The sequence below is a fragment of the Carex rostrata genome, chromosome 22 (genome assembly GCF_964058835.1).
Source record: "Carex rostrata chromosome 22, lpCarRost1.2, whole genome shotgun sequence".
Lineage (NCBI taxonomy): Eukaryota > Viridiplantae > Streptophyta > Magnoliopsida > Poales > Cyperaceae > Carex > Carex rostrata.
The window spans coordinates 3,928,858-3,945,506 of record NC_135939.1 but is presented as its reverse complement, the minus strand read 5'-3'; the positions used below and the strand labels follow the sequence as shown (position 1 = coordinate 3,945,506).

General features: G+C 36.9%; 1 protein-coding gene across 1 annotated transcript; it reads right to left on the bottom strand.

Moving 5' to 3' along the window:
* Positions 1-8,819: 8,819 nt before the first annotated feature.
* Positions 8,820-9,645, bottom strand: LOC144573713 (uncharacterized). The gene is made up of 4 exons (XM_078323467.1): positions 9,324-9,645; positions 9,076-9,244; positions 8,873-8,991; positions 8,820-8,838 (listed from the first exon to the last, which is right to left on the bottom strand). The coding sequence occupies exons 1-4, from the start codon at positions 9,455-9,457 to the stop codon at positions 8,820-8,822; spliced, it is 441 nt and encodes a 146-aa protein (XP_078179593.1). The 5' UTR covers positions 9,458-9,645.
* Between the last annotated feature and the right edge of the window lie 7,004 nt (positions 9,646-16,649).

Below are 16,649 nucleotides of genomic sequence, written 5' to 3'. Positions count from 1 at the left end.
GGTCTTTATAATAGGAAAGAATGTGATTATGAATATCTTCCTCTTTAGAAGTAAGGACTTGATCAATCTCTAGCACTTGAATTTTACTCTTCCTAATTTTTGTATTAGCTATCCTATGGAAGTACTTGGTATTAGAGTCCCCCTCTTGTAACCAAGTTTGTTGAGAACGCAATTTCCAATAGAGTTCTTCTTCTAAGTAAATGTCATCTAATTGTTTTGTGAACTCGACCCATTGATGCCTTTCATTATCTGTCAAGTCCCTATGATCTCTAATTTCATTTAAAAAGGATAATTGATCCAGAATGATTTTTTTTCTTTTCTTTTTGTCTCCATAGAAATTCTTAGCCCATCCTTGTATTTTTTTCCTAAGTTTTTTTCATTTTTTTATGCCAAGATACCCCAGTGTGAATGGTGGAAAGAGGATCCTCAATCCACCACTTATGAATAAGTCTGTGAAATTCTTCAACTTTTAACCATTCTGGATCAATTTTGAACAATGGTTTCCTTTTTTGGTGAGAGGTGTCTACTTGGAGTAATAATGGTGTATGGTCAGAACCATAGGCATTTAGGGCAAGCAAATTATAATTGCTATATTCATCAATCCAATCAAGTGAAACCAAATATCTATCTAACAAAGCTTGATATTTACCATTAGTCCAAGTAAATTTTCTATTAGGAAGTTTCAATTCAATCAAATGATGATCATTGACAAAATTATTAAACCTAGAGCTAAGGTTAACATCAAAGTTTTGACCAGATCTGATCTTTTCCTAATCGCATTAAAGTCCCCACAGACTATCCACATCTCATTATGGCCTACTCTAATATGTCGGAGTTCATCCCAAAATAACTTTTTCAAATTTCTAGCAATAGGTGCATATACTATTGTAACCATCCAAGCATGCATATCTTTTCTATTTTGAACCCAAACAGAAATCGAAAACCTATGCACCTGAGAATCTAGTACAGTATAATCATCACTATCACACCCAAAGAGGATCCCTCCGGCGCGCCCCACAGAAGGGAGCCAAAACCAATGATCAAATTTGCTAGATATAAACCTACGAGTTCTATTAGTAAATGATTCTTTCTTAGTCTCTTGAATGGCAATTAAATCTACATGGTGCTCACTAATCAGTTCCTTAAGAATTTGTCTCTTTCGGGGTGCATTAAGACCTCTAACATTCCAATTTAAAATATTCATAGAATCTTAAGAATACCCTGACCATCTTGTTCAATAATCACTAACTGATTGTCACAAGACCTATTCTTAACAGCATCAAGAGCATCAATAACCAACTTATCAAAATCATTCCTAGATAAGTTTTGGATGGCACTAACTAGTGTATGTCTGTCCAGATTAGCTAACCCAAATCGAATGTTATAAACTTGGAACAACTATTCTATTTCCTCATCTGTAAGTCTAGGAAAAGGGAATCTAGTCAGGAGTGGAATACCTGAGTTAGAGCTACCAGAAGCATCTTTAACTTGAGCTAACTTCTGAGCCTTAGCAATCACAGTCTCTGAGGACCCCTGAGCTATCACCCTCAGACTTCGCCGAGGAACAGCACCAAAGGTGGCCTTCCTCTTATGAAGAGCCCCACCAGTGAGTTTCTTAGCTAAGGACCTGTCATGTGTGAGGTTGGGGGTGTCGGTCATATGGGCTGTTGAGAGAGAGGTCCCATCAGAGACAGAAGGAGAGGTAGGAGGGGAGTCGACAACACTGTGGATAGTGGAAGGGGGGGGAACCGAGGATGCCCTTCTGGCAGGTCGAATTTTCTGTTGAGAAGCAAGGTGTTCTACCATGGCTGAGAGGATGTCTTTTGTGGCACAATGTATCGTCCCCTGAGTAGTATGCACCCTGATTTGATTAGAAGCGCATTTCTCATAAGATAGACCCTCAACCAGGTCACATTGCACCTCCGTCAGGGTACCATCAGGAGCAGTCCATTCAGCCCATTCATCAGTCGGAGAGGGTACTTGGTTGGTGACATTGGGATCTGGAGGGGGGGCATCTCATTGTTGGGGGCAGGGGCAGGTGCAGGAACCACTGGCATGTTGGAAGTAAGAGGCTGGGATATCTCAGTGTTGTGCAAAAGGGCAAGTGCCGGAACCACTGGCATGTTAGGAGCAGGGGGCTGAGGTGATGTCTGCAGTGCACTGATTTTAATCTGGGATGAGCCTTCTATGGCCGGTCGCCGACTCCAGTGCCGAATGGTTTGGTTTTGAGCATTAATCTCGTATTCAGAATCAGCATCAGAATCGACGCTGTCTTGACTCGCTAAACTTTTGCCTTTATCAGAAGGTGGTGGGGCAGTTTTAGTTGGTTTCACTGGCGGGACGGTACGTTCAGTGATAGTAACTCCTTTGGTCTTACCAGTTTGATCATTGGGAGGATCAGTAGTAACTGCCTTTCGAGTCCATGCACCACCAAGACCTGAATGCTGATCGTTTTCGATCTCAAAAATGAGGTCAAATCGACAGAGGTAACCACCGGGGTCACGGTGCATTAGCCAGTGAGTGGCCGGAAGTAACAGTGGATCGCACATGCCAAGGCGCACCCGTGCGAAACGGCGCTCGTACTTGAACTGAGTCCCATGATCAAGTTCGAGGACAGTGGCACCAAAATCAGAGAATATTCCTTCAAAATCCTCCCATTCCCAAAACTTATGCGGGAATCCCCTGATTCTCACCCAGCAAGGAATCATACGGAGGCCTTCAGAAAAGCACGGATCCCAGGGCGACACTTTAAAAATCACATTATCTAACCTGATCGAGCCACGGTTGAGGGTATCATCAAGCCAGGTTGGAGATGGAGATTCGATCAGGTATCTGTTGTCATCCCAGCGACAGGCCATCCACTGGTGGGAAGCTCCACAATGTTGAAGAGGAACCATGATCCTCCTCATCGTTGTCATCGTGCACCTGGTGTACTGAACCTGGTAGTAGCATGAAGTCGTAGTCATAACAACCCAGCCCCGCTTGACTTGCCGAGATCGGTGATGCGAGTGCATCCATGAATGACCAATCAACCGAGTTCTCATTTTGCAACTCTCTTTCATTGGATGGTAATTCGTTTATGTCCTGAGCAGGATTACTAGCTCCATTTGCATGTCGTGTTGCTTCTGCCTGGATTTCAGCAGCTGAGAATGTGTGGCCATTTGCATTGGGAATTGAGGGTGGTGAGTCAGGGAAGTTAAGGCGGCTGAGTACTCCCGCATCCGACCAGCGAAGGCAGACAGCTGCTGCATCAAATGCGCGTGCGACCTTCTCCGGGGAGTCATAAGATCCAAGCCAGATCCGTTCACGGCTGTTTGGTAGTCGTATTTCAGTGACATATCGGCCCCACGACCGCAGTCTGACCCCCCTATACTTCTTATCTGAATTTGTACTACTGCTGTTGCTACTGTTACTGGGGCTATTAGGCATCATTCTCTTAATTGGTTTCTTCGTTAATTTCTACTTACATCAATCTCTCTCTCTCTCCTTGGACTCTGATCTGGTGTAGAAGTCAAAGAATCTATGGCAGTTTTGGAAGATATATATAATATATTGTTGTGCATGTGCACTTATGGAAAGGAGAAGTGGATATATGTAGGGAATCAATCGAGGGAAAAGATGGATTTATAAAGGAAGTAGAATACGCGTCGTTAGGAGAGGTGAGTTAGGGAAGAGAGGATTTTAGAGTGGAGGTTTAGAGTCCTAGTTTTTTATTTTAACGCACGTTTTTGAAAGATTACCCGGAGCAAACATTTTTGGGGATCCTTATCTTTTCCCCATACACGTTCGTCTATGAAGATAAAACTTCTTATTGTAATCATGATTTTGTTAGGTGGGCATGGAGAATGAATCAGCATGTAGAATTCTAGAAGACCTGGGAATTTGATCTTGATCTGCTACACCCTGTCAGGAGTCCTTGTCGTATTGACTGGTCTGTTTCTGTTTCTGGCTCCATGTTTTATATATGTTTAAATTAAGTTTCTAAATAGCTAGATATAAATATGCAATAGCTGCGTTGTAGTTTTTTCGGATCTCAAAAACTATAACGCTATTAACCGCTTTTTTTTTATAATGATTCTAAATATATAGCTAGCTATATATGATTGTGCTATAGATATTTTGGACCTTAAAAGTTATAGTGCTATAATCGCTATTTAGAATCTTAGTTTAAATTGACAATCTCGACTGTAGAATCTAATTCAACTACACTTCGATCTGCAGTTGATAATAAACGAGAGAGCATCATTGCGTCAATAACTATATATAGAAAACTTCTACAACAAAACAGTACCACCATAATTTTTTACCTACCTTTTTGTAATAGAATAATATTAATTACTATTCAAACCTTTTTTTTTTTTGAATGAGGCCGGAAGTGGTGTGCAGCTGATTGACGATACTAAATAAAAAATATATATATATATATATATATGGTCAGGTTTGGAAAAATATTAATATTCCAAATGACTAATTATAACAAAGAATATCATTTATAGCCATAAACAAAATCCAAATAAATCTTGCTAATGTTTTATTATATTTGTAAGCTTCTATAATAGTCAGTTTTTGTTATTATAAATAAGAGGGCACTCAGGGCAGATGAGAGTTTATTTTTTTATTTTTGGTTTTAGTGTAATGCCTTAAGGGTGAGCGAGTCTCTTTCGGGTCCTCTTTGGATGAGTGAGTCATCTTTTGTGTGATTTGTCTGAATAATCTGTATCATTTTCATAAATAATATTTTTTTAAGTTTTTTTTTATGCTATAAGGAGGTCAAGTTACTTAACTGTTTAGTATTCCGTAGAAGTAGATAAATAAATCGATTTCATAAATAATTTTTCCATTTTATTTTTAAATAAAGAGTAAGATGTATATATACTTTATTAATTTAAAATAGTTTTAATAAAAAAATGCTAGTTTTTGTAAAAAGAAGGATAAACGTAATATTAAATTTTAAAAGAGAACATATTAAGGTCGTTAAGAGACATAAATAAAATTCCTCATTACTAGTATTTTAATCTTGTTTATAAATATATGCAATAGAATGTAGAGGCAATTTCTTGCAATATAATAGAATGGGGGTGTAAGAATAAACAACATGCCAAAAGCTTTTACCCTTAGTTTTAACCCAAAATATTTCTCCCAATATTGTAATATGCTGACAAATAAAGCCAATATTAAGAGACAATTTCAGCCAATATTTTTCCCACAAAAATGTTGACGAATAAAGCAAGGGCAATATTTGTACGAAATGGACTGATCTATATTTTATATATATGTGGGGGGAGTCAAACATGCAAAATTTGACAATGTTTTACTTCTAATATCGCGTTGACTAGAACGCTTGTTACCAATATATATCCAAGTGGTGCCCCAATGCTATAACATGCATGCACTTCAATTAACATAATTATGGACGTAGGGTCAAACGATACATGCCTAAGAAGTTTTTTTTTATTATTATTATACTTTAGTGTAATTAATATGCTCAAAGGAGAGACTTCTGTTGAAAGTGTGGGTACCACCACCATTAATTCATGTTGGACCATATGTTCGCTTTGATGCAAAAGACTGAGAGCATCTACATCTTTGAAACTATTAGACTTCTAATCTGATGTGGTAGTTTCTAATTCAGTTTCAGAGATGTGGGAGAATTTTCTTATTTAGAAACTATGCAGAAAAGTTTCTTATTAAGAAACTGTTTATAAACTCTACGTTGGTTAAATAATTAGCTCAAATTGTTTCTCCTTTTTAATTTGTTACTGACGTTGCTTAATAGAAACTCTAAAATGAGTTTCAGGGATGTGAGAGTTAGAAACTTTAGAGACCATAATTTCTAAAAAGTAATTAATAGTTATTTAGAAATCCTGTTGAGTTTTAGGGATGTACGTAGATGCTCTGAGATGATTGGTATGCAATCGTTAAAATAAGTGTTTATATACTATAATTCCATATCTTAAATCAGAACCATTCAAAGTGATCTCAATATGACAATGTACTAGATAATTAAATTTTACATTTTCTAGAATTATTTAGATTTTTTTTTAGATAGGTAGTAAATCACTTAATCTAAAATTCTAAATATTATATATGATCACTCAAAAGTAGTGATACCTATCTAAAAAAATAGTAAATAAATTTTAACAATATAAAATTTAGTCACCAAATATTTTTTTATATAAAAATTATATTGAGTGGTTGTGATAGACCGTTTATATTTGAAAAACAAAAATATAGAGCTATGGTACGGATCAGTGTGCCCTATGCATAGCGTAGCCTCACTCAAACATGATTTATATGTGTATTAATGCAAATTTAAAAACTATTTGATTTTAATTAAGTGCCCATAAAAGTGAATTGTTTGTATGTATAATCAATCAATGACTGATCAACTAATATTCGAATTATAACAAAATTGATAAACTATTTAATGTAAACTTGAAAGCGTATGGACAAGTTTAATTATTTACTTTAATAAGCCTTTTATTGGTTGTCAGATAATTTGTTGTCATTATACCTACCTCTAATGCATAGTCCATTGTTGCTTGTGCCTAAACTTCAATTATCTTTCCAGCAATCTCAAATATACTTCACCTAAATTGATCTGTGTGAGATTAGAGTGAAGCCAGTGATTATCTAGACTTAGAGTTTTTGTTCCTCACTCCTAGTTGTTATGCTTGTTCTTGAGCTGTTGTGCTTACTTCTCTTTTGAGCCTGTTGTGCTCATCTGTTTGTTTTTATGGACCGTAGAAGTGTTGTCTCACTGATCACAACTTATATTCCTTTATGTATTGGGCAAATATAAAGGCACGCCAGTTAGGTTGTGTTGCCCGAAGACACAGGTTCTTTAGTGACCGAACTCTGTTAACAACTCCTATGGCAATTTCTCTAACTCTATCTATTTACTTTAAAGTACATTATTTATTTCATAAATTCTTGATTCCGTCAAGAACTTAAAGTAGGTAGATTTACTTAAACACATGAATGACTTTTGAACTTGTTTATTCGACTGATAGTTCTTGATCCCCCCCTCTGTAGGTGACGTTAGGGACAGTAGTCTTGAGCAAGGTATAAGGTACGAATCATATTAATTTAACATTTCTAATTTTGGACCAATTAAATAGTTACTCTTTTTGACAAATACAAGTTATATAATATAACTACTACTATGATATCTTCAATTTGCACTAAGTCGACATTATTTCTCATTGTACTTTATTATAATAATTAACTTTTTTACTTATAATTTAGATTTAGAATCAAACTATTTTAATATCATTTATAGATATTGTTGAATAATTATTCTTTTCGTTGGTATATTTTTATGAAAATATGGTATTTTTATGAGAATTTTTTTATCTTATGATATGTCTCTAATGCAAGTAGCAACACATAGGCATGATATTAGTAATTTTTTATATAGTTTAGAGTAAAATATTATGGATACAACAAAATTGATCCCCATACTAAAAAAAAATTATATGATTGTTCTTCAATGTGTGTTTGACCTCATAGCCTAAAAATTTGGCTCCGCTTAAGGGATCAATGAAACCTTGTAACCGTTTACCCAACATGTATTGTATTCGATAAAGCAGGTATGAGTAATATTTTCTTTCCATTAAGTCACTACAGTAGAAATACCCTTCTGTGACCGGCCAAATGGGTCACAGATGGGTGAACCACCGGTTGCAAAAGGTGGGCGCCAGTCCCAGATGACCAAAATGGGTCGCAGATGACCCGGTCGCATTTGCTCCATCACTGATGACTGCCCTGCTGACGTCACCGGTCTCTGAAGGGTATGGCGCCAGTCGCAGATGACCCCTTCAGCGACCGACTAGATCTGTCCCTGGTGTGACATGCTGACGTGGCTAGGGGCTTATCAGATACCGAATGGGCGGTCGTAGAAGCTTATTATTTATTTTTTGCTATTTTTGTTTTTTTTCCAATTGGTAAGAACTGTAACAAACAAATATAATATTAAACTCATTCTATTCATATATTTTTCTCTCGACTCAATTGGTACGAAACGTAATATTCACAAGCATTTACCATCAAATAGTATACGATTCACAAGCAATTTAATTGGTACGTACCAAGCATTTAACATCAAATATCAAATAAGTCACAAGCAATGTAATTGGTATGTACCAAGAATTTATCATACTTGAGATATTTCATATTTGATGTTATATAGTACCAATTTTAAATACAAATTTATAAAATTTAAGTATGTGTATTTTACCTAGAGTACCAAGACCGTAGTTGTCGCCGTGAGCATTATTGTTTGTGTTGGCATACCAGATGTCTTCGTCAAAAGAGGGCCAAAGAACTTCATCAGGCCCATACTTTGTGCTCATATCCTGATTATATTTGTCCTGCAAAATTTATAAAATAATACAAATAAAAAACGTATAAAAAGAATGAATATTATTAAAAAATTGTTATGTTATATTACCCGTGCCCTTTTTGCCCTCTCGAAACAAAGTTGCCCCGTCTTCTTGTTGATATGTGTCAGTGTGAACAGCTCGTCAGACCACCTGGGCTCACGATTGTTTTCATCCATCTATTATGTATAAACATTTCAACACAAATAAAATTATCAAAGTTAGTTCGAGTAAACTGAATTTGAAATTAATTGTTTTGATGAAATAAAACATCTTACGAATCTTTGTTTGTGAACCAGCATGTTCACTGAGCCTGTGGATGCAAAGGTAACCTCTTTAGATGAGGTCCTATTTTTATGATTCTGCTCGCTCCGGATTGCAAAGTTTTCAGTGCACTAATGGTCGCACAATTTGAGCCAGTTATCCTCCGTTATCCAATCATATGTGGTTGGCACCCCTGGTCTTTCCACTCCATAATGTTATCACTGTACTTATCTTTCGCATCATCTTTACACTTGTTTAGCATGTTTTGGACAAATTTGTTGGCTATGCTGCTGAATGTCTGCCAGGCCTGAGCCATGTCTTCCTTCGGGGGAAACTGAAAGTGCTTCTGCATGCATTATTAAAAAGTTGTTGGTTAGCTAAAAAAGAGAAACAGTAGATTGCCAATTTCAAAAATAGAGATTTTACTCACCAAAAACTCTGCCTGGACCTCGAGTTTAGTTTGATCAGGAAAGTCAACATATTTTGTGCACATTGCTATGTTGGGTCTGTTAGTTGCCTCAGGAAAGTACAAACGTGCGCATTGTGAGATTATTTTGTTGATATTTTTGGTCACGTCTGTCTTTTCTCCAATAAAAGCTCTACAAACAAAATTGATTAAAACCACTACAAATGGATAATCCTACATACACAAAAATAAAAAAATAAAATGAATTTTACCTATAACCGACCCAACGAATCACTGGTCTCTCCTCCGGCGTGTCTGGCAGCTTAATGTACTTATTTCGGCCGTGCGGAGGGTGCTTAGTCCCACTGGAAGATGCCTCCTTCTCCTTTCCCTTTGTGCTCGACATACCTGTAATAAAGTTTGTCTTGACAGTTAGTTTTATAAACAATTCTAACAAAAATAATTCATTATTTAAAAGTCACTTCCATTTATAAATAAATTAAAATATTGATATTAACCTAATTCCTCATTTGACGTTTTCCTCTTGACCTTTTTTTACTTTTCGGTTCATTACTCAAGTCTTCTACTGTTACTTCCTCAGGATCGGACCCATCCACTAGCATGAGGAAAATACGATGAGTGTGCCATCTTCTTGAAAGAACGTATCTCCATCGAATAAAATAAGCGGTCGGGAATTTCCTTTTGTCTTGACAGTAACCCACCAATTTTGTCTTTTTCGCTTTGATGAAGCATAAGGCATGTAATACACTTGGATCGCTTGGAAGGCAAACACGAAAAGCTCGTCCTTTTTAAGAAGCCTCTTATTATTAATCTCTACTAATCCATGTTTCTTATCTACCCGCATCCCCCTACTTATGTCAAACCAACAATACTTGAACAACGAAACTCCGTTGTCTGCTCCTTTATATTCCACTAGCATAATTTCTTCAGTTATGCCGAAATAGTCTCTCACTGTGTCATCCCATTATCCCCTTGAACACAGACACCGTAATTTGATGTTTTCCTATTTCTCCCATAGGACTCGATGTGAAATCAAAAATCTCTCACATCGTACATGTTGTAACACTGAACTCACCGTGTGACTAGCCCAAACACAATTGCAGCGATCCTTTCATCTTTAATTTGACCACTAAGCGCCAAATTGCACATCCATCTACCTAACTCTTTCGAATGAGCTTTCTCGAGACCTGCGGCACTTATTGTTGGTCTCATTTCTCTAATTTCAGCATCAAATCGCCTGCAATATTACAAATTTAGTATCGCAATTGTCCAATGCAACTTGATAACAAATGAACCATGTAGATTGTAATACGTAAAGATGGTCACGTAATGAATGGGTCAAATTCGGGACAACAATTAGTCATGATGTAATAATGTGTCGCATTTAACTCTTCATCTGTAAGATTTCTGCTGGGAATCATTCCTATTACACGTCCAGGGTAACTCACAATGGGAAGACGTGGATCGTTATCGACAAATCCACCATCATCGTATCGATCTGGGCGGTACAAATGTGAAGCAACATCATCTTTAAAATATAAAGACATAAAATTAGAAGCTTCTTCGATGATATATGCCTCCATAATTGAACTCTCAACGCATGCCTTGTTAGTCACCTTTCTCTTAACACACTGTATGGCTCTAGAATATCATCAAACACGTGAAATTTAATGTCAAATACATTCCAAACGATATTATACATCGAAAGGTATAAAATGGAAGTTTAGAATACGAACCTTTCAAACGTATACATCCAACGAAATGAAACGGGACCACAAACTCGTGCTTCGTAACTGAGATGAACTATTAGATGTTCCATGGAGTCAAAGAAGCCTGGCGAAAATATTCTTCCCGAGCTCCTCAATATGAACCGGATCCAATTCCCTAGCACATAGATCTCTAAAAAAATTACTAACCTCTGTTAATACCTCCCAAATTGGCTCAGGTAAGAAATCTCTAAATGCAAACGGTAACAACCGCTGCATGAATATGTGATAGTCATGGCTTTTTATCCCATTGAACGAAGCATTATCTGAGTCCACAATATTCGACAAATTAGAGGCATACCCATATGGAAACTGCAAATTCTTGACTCATTCGCAAATTTCGCACCTCTGTTTTTTGTCCAAACAGTAGGTTGCATGTGGTTTCACTATTTTCCCTGCTTCGTTGGTGTAAAGCTCCAAAAGCGGATGATTACACAATTGCGCCATATCGAGATAGGCCTTTGCATTGTCCTTTGTCTTCCCTTTAACATCAAGTAATGTGGAGAATATATTTTTAAAGAAATTTATTTCGAGATGCATAACATCTATATGGTGTCGTACCAGATGATCTTTCTAATATGGCAACTCCCAAAATATTCTTCTCTTCTTCCAATTATGCGTCACACCAAAACCAGGAATGTTCTTCTTATTTTTAGTGCCAAATGTGACTTGTTCAAAATACTTGACTCGATCGAACAATTCTTGTCCACTCAAGTGTCGAGGAGGATCATCAGTCTCGATTGTGTCCTTCTTAAATGCATCTTTTTGAAATCGAAATTCATGATCATGGGGCAACATCCTTCTATGATCATCAAAAAATGAGACCTTGCCTCCATATTGAAGTTGGAATGCCTTTGTGTCTTCCATGCATACATAACAATCTAGTTTTCCCTTCGTCGACCATCCTGAAAGCATACTTATGGCCGGGTAATCACTAATAGTCTCCATTAAGGCAGCCTTCATAGTGAAATTTTGTTTCTTGAATTTATCGTAGGCTAACACTCCATCATTCCACAAATTATTCAGCTCATCCACGAGAGGCTGCATGTAGATGTCTATGCTTCTAGTGGGACTATTGGGCCTTGGTATCAACAAGGATAGAAATATGTTGTTGTCGCGTATCACCAGAGCTGGAGGAAGGTTATAAACGACTAGAAATACCGGCCAATTGGTGTAAGACCGACCCCCCATATTGAAAGGAGAGAAACCATATAAAGAAAATCCAACGTACACATTTCTAGGGTCTGCTGCAAAATATGGGTTCAAACGATTAAATTCTTTTCAGACTTCACCATCGGCAGGATGAATCATGACCCCTTCCTTTCCCCGCTTTCCTTCTTTATGCCCACGCATTTGTTCTGCGATCGTCGAAGACAAAAAAAAGCCTTAGCAACCTTAGAGTGATTGGAAGATACCGCAAAACTTTATATGGTATACGCTTCGTGGGCTTTAAATGGTTGCCTTGTTTGAAACGATCATCTCCACAGACATCACACTTCTTTTTAGAAATATTATCATCACTGTAGTACAATATGCAATCATTCGGGCAAGTATAGATCTTCATGTTCACACAAAAGTATGCACAAAGTTTCAGTACAGCAAGCTGTACTTTTTAACCTTGACTTACTCTTGAATTAGACTGCAAGTGCACAATCCTATCATTCGTATCGTCAGGTATCGATCCAAGGGACGGTTCAAGTATTAACCAGATTCAACTTAAATTAATTAAAAACTAGAAGTTGGAAAAGTTGGTTTGGTTTGTAATGTTTCCTAAGTTCAATTGCAATAATTAAATAACAGAAAGTAAAGTTTGGTTTTTAATCAATAATAAAAGGCGTTCCCAGGGTTTCAGACTCATCTAAGTTCTATCTCTCAATCCCTGATACGCGTCGGACAGCTTCCTGTCCGAGTCGTATCAGTTTGTCCGGGTCGTACAGCTTCCTGTCCGACCCATACTGACTTTGAGTTAATACACCAGATACCGTTTCTTTGTGTTGTTCCTTCGTGTAGGGTTTTACTGACCAGACCTAATGTTCCTAAACCTCAACCGTCGTATTTTGGTTCATTAACTTGGTATGGAATTGCAATATCTGCCCTCGTCGGGTTCTAGACCTCAACTGTCGTATTTTGGTCCGAATTACCTAGTTGCTTGTTTGGTGTACTAAAGATAACCTCTTATCCGTCGATAAAAGGAAATGTTCACCTTTCGGCTACTACTTGGTTTCACCTTTCGGATCACTAATCCTACCTCATGTACTTAGTTTGGTCGAGAGATTATAAGGGTTGTAATGCGCTACAGACGTGGCCATTCATCTATTGGCAAACCAATAATAATCAAACAATTTCTACTAAGCAGTTAAAATCAAACACAATCAAGTAAACACAAATTTCAACACAAAAATTCCAATATCCAACATGCAAAACAAAACATTCGATTACATCTTAACCCTAGAAACAAAGAAAACTACTCAAACATGGTTCTAAAGCAAATAAAACAGATAAGATAAAGAAAAGTCATGATAAAACCCAAAGAAGAAGAAGAAAATCCGTCGAAAACTCGCGTCTTTCGCTTCTCAACTTCGTCTCTAAGCTTAGCCGCCAATTCAAAACCCTAGCAATGCTCTTCTGGTCCCCAATTCGCTCTCAAGTGAAAGAAATCCCGCTTATAAGCTTTTTTGGCCGACCTTCCTTCATTAGACCTTGTTTCCAGATTCTGGATCTGTTTTCGGATTTGTCTGGTACGACCCGGACAGGATCCTGTCCGACCTGTACAACTGTGTCTTTTGCTTAGATTGTAGATCTTCTCGCAAGCTTTCCAAAAAGTGGTCATACACTGAAAACGGAGTTACGAGTCAAAAGTTATGACTGTTTTAAGTTCGGATGCTGAAATTTCAGCATAATGTTGTCTGACCCGGACAGAATGTTGTCCGACCCGGACAGAATATTCAGAAAACAGATTTTCTTCCCATTTTAGCCCGTTTCCTGCAAGATAAGAATAAAAGTGCAGCAGTACCACATTCTATAGATATTTAATGGAATAAACATGGTTTCACTGTTTTGGACACAAGTTTTAGTACAGAATTCAGTCAGAAATATAGATATAATAGCGTGATATCACTTCACATGACTTAATCCCAACCCTTTCACCAATTTCTTGCATTGATATTGATTTGGAGGCAACCTATTCTCTTTCGGATGCCATTTCTTCACTGCTGATAGGATGCGATTGAATCCCTCCTTGGTTATGTCGCAATCTGATTTAATGCTAAGGAGTTCGGTAACACAAGCAAGTACCATATGTTCCTTGTCACAACCATCCCATAGCGGCTCCTCGACAGCGTTCATCATATTATAGAACTCCTGAGCTTTTGAATTCGGTTGTTCCCAATCAAAAGAAGGACCAGCATCATCAACAACTATTTCAATCATATCATTTTGACACTCCACCTCAACACTCTCTTCAATGACCGTCTCTTCAACGATAGTTTGGCTATGTTCTCCTAATCTGACGTTCGCACGCTCAGCATGCATGGTCCAAATCTCATAATAAAGTCTAAAACCCCATTTCAGCAGATGTTTTCCGATTGTATACCTATTCCACCAACTAGTACACCCACAATTGGCACAAGGACACTTGATGCGATTTTGCTTATCAACATTATTTGGAATGGCAAACGCATAATTAAAAAATTCCTCTACACCATTCACATATACTGGATTGACCTTCTTTTCCATGTAACGAGGACCGTACATCCAACTACGATCACCCTCCATTCCTCCTAATTATGACATATACATCTATAAGATATTGTATACACATAACATAAATGTAATAATTAATGCATGACATTCTAATTTAGATTGGCAAATCTCAAATCCTAACTACAACTTAGTTTATTCAATTTAAAAGAAACAAAAATCCAGATCTATACTTTAGACCCTCCAGATATCATTAATTGATAATAGACCCTCTAAAGCAAGTCATGGAAGAAACACAAAATCAAATTAAGTGTTGCATCATCCATGCAACAGGGCTTGTATACAGCCATACAAGCGGCATCTACATAAGCTATGAATTTAAACGTACGTACCAGAGAGAGCGAGAGAGAGAGAGAAAGATGATGCTTCCTTTCCCTTGCCTTGCCTTGATTAGTTCTAAATAAAATAAAATGCGCACGAGGTCAAAACTAAGCTTAAAGTTATGTCATGCTTACTTATTTCACACTTCAATGAAATAATGACATTAAATATTAATAGATCCAAACTCATTAGTCTTTTAGGGCTTACACAGGGCCGGTGTACAATCTTATCCCACTCTTTGAATGCTATGTCTCAGTAGTGAAGAAATGTATGTAGATTAGTATTTAAGAAAAATTTGGCAGCATTTCTCATTAGTTCTCCGAGTACGCGTTAGAAACACATCATTTCAAATATGTAATTCAATACGTACTCGTATAAACAACAAGGGAAAATGATACCAATTTTTTCTTAAATACTAGATCCACATACATTTTTTCACCTCCTAGATGAGACAAAGCATTCAAAAAGCAGTCCCAAAATGGGAACTATTCAAAATTAATCCCTATTGAATTAATTTTGAACGGGTATAAACCTAAAAGGCATACTAACTATAAGTTCCGGTTTAGTTGAATTATAACATAATACTATATTAATAATAGAATTAAAAAAGATAGAAAACTTGCCTGATTACAAGCAGTTACTCTCTTGAAGATCGAGCCTTCTCCTCTCCTTCTTTTTTCCCAAGAATAACCTAACTTTTACAACTCCTAAAACCAATTTACACCAATTTTTAAATTAAAGAAAATAGATTATACAGAAAGAGGTCCATAGGTGATTGTGTAATATGCCAATTATGTACCCAACAGAAACATTGTGTAATAGAGCAAATCTGATTCTCTCCGTGGTCGCATATTTGAAACTCAAATTGAAAATTCATTGTAGATATTAAAAAAGATAGGAAACTGATAACAATATATAGTAGTATGGATCACCATAGCCTTATTCCTATGCTAAGAACTAATTTACCCTTGTTAACAACCTTTCTGACTTTTTGTACCAAGGAAGGTATCTAAAAGAAAGAATAATTTATCAAAATATATTTACAAGTGGCAAGGCATTGTTGCAAAACTTACGTGCCAGAAAATAGGAGGATTCCAGTAGTGAGAAGCCCTCCAAACTGCACAGAACAAAATAAAAATCACCAATATGTAAGACATAAGCTGACAATAAAAACAGGAGGAAAATTAAGTGCAACTTGATTTTACAATTGTTTAAAAAAAGGTGAAAAAGAGACAAACGATAAGAGGATGTTTAGTCACTGGAGCCCCAACTAAAGCTGCAGTATGGACTAGATGGGTATACTACAGCGAAAAAGACTATCAGAGACCAGTTTTTCAGTCGCTGATAGTCACATCGCCGGTCGCAGATAGACCGGTCACTGAAAAAATTGTCGCAGATAGACCGGTCACTGAAAAAATTGTCGCAGATAGACCGGTCACTGAAAAAATTGTCGCAGATACTCTTCTGATGACGTCACCGGTCGCTAAATGACGTCATCCGGTCGTTGATACTTTTTTTGTAACCAATTTTTTTTTGTCGCTGTTGTTTTTGCTGACGTCATGAAAATCGGTTGTTGATACCCAAAAAACCAGTCGCTGATGCTTCTAACAACATTTTTTTTGTTTATTTTGTTATTTACATCAATTGCACCAATTTCTAATGTTCTCAATTCTGAGTTCTGACAGAGAATTGATTGCCCAATCATCCATACATAAACTATCATGCTTAAAA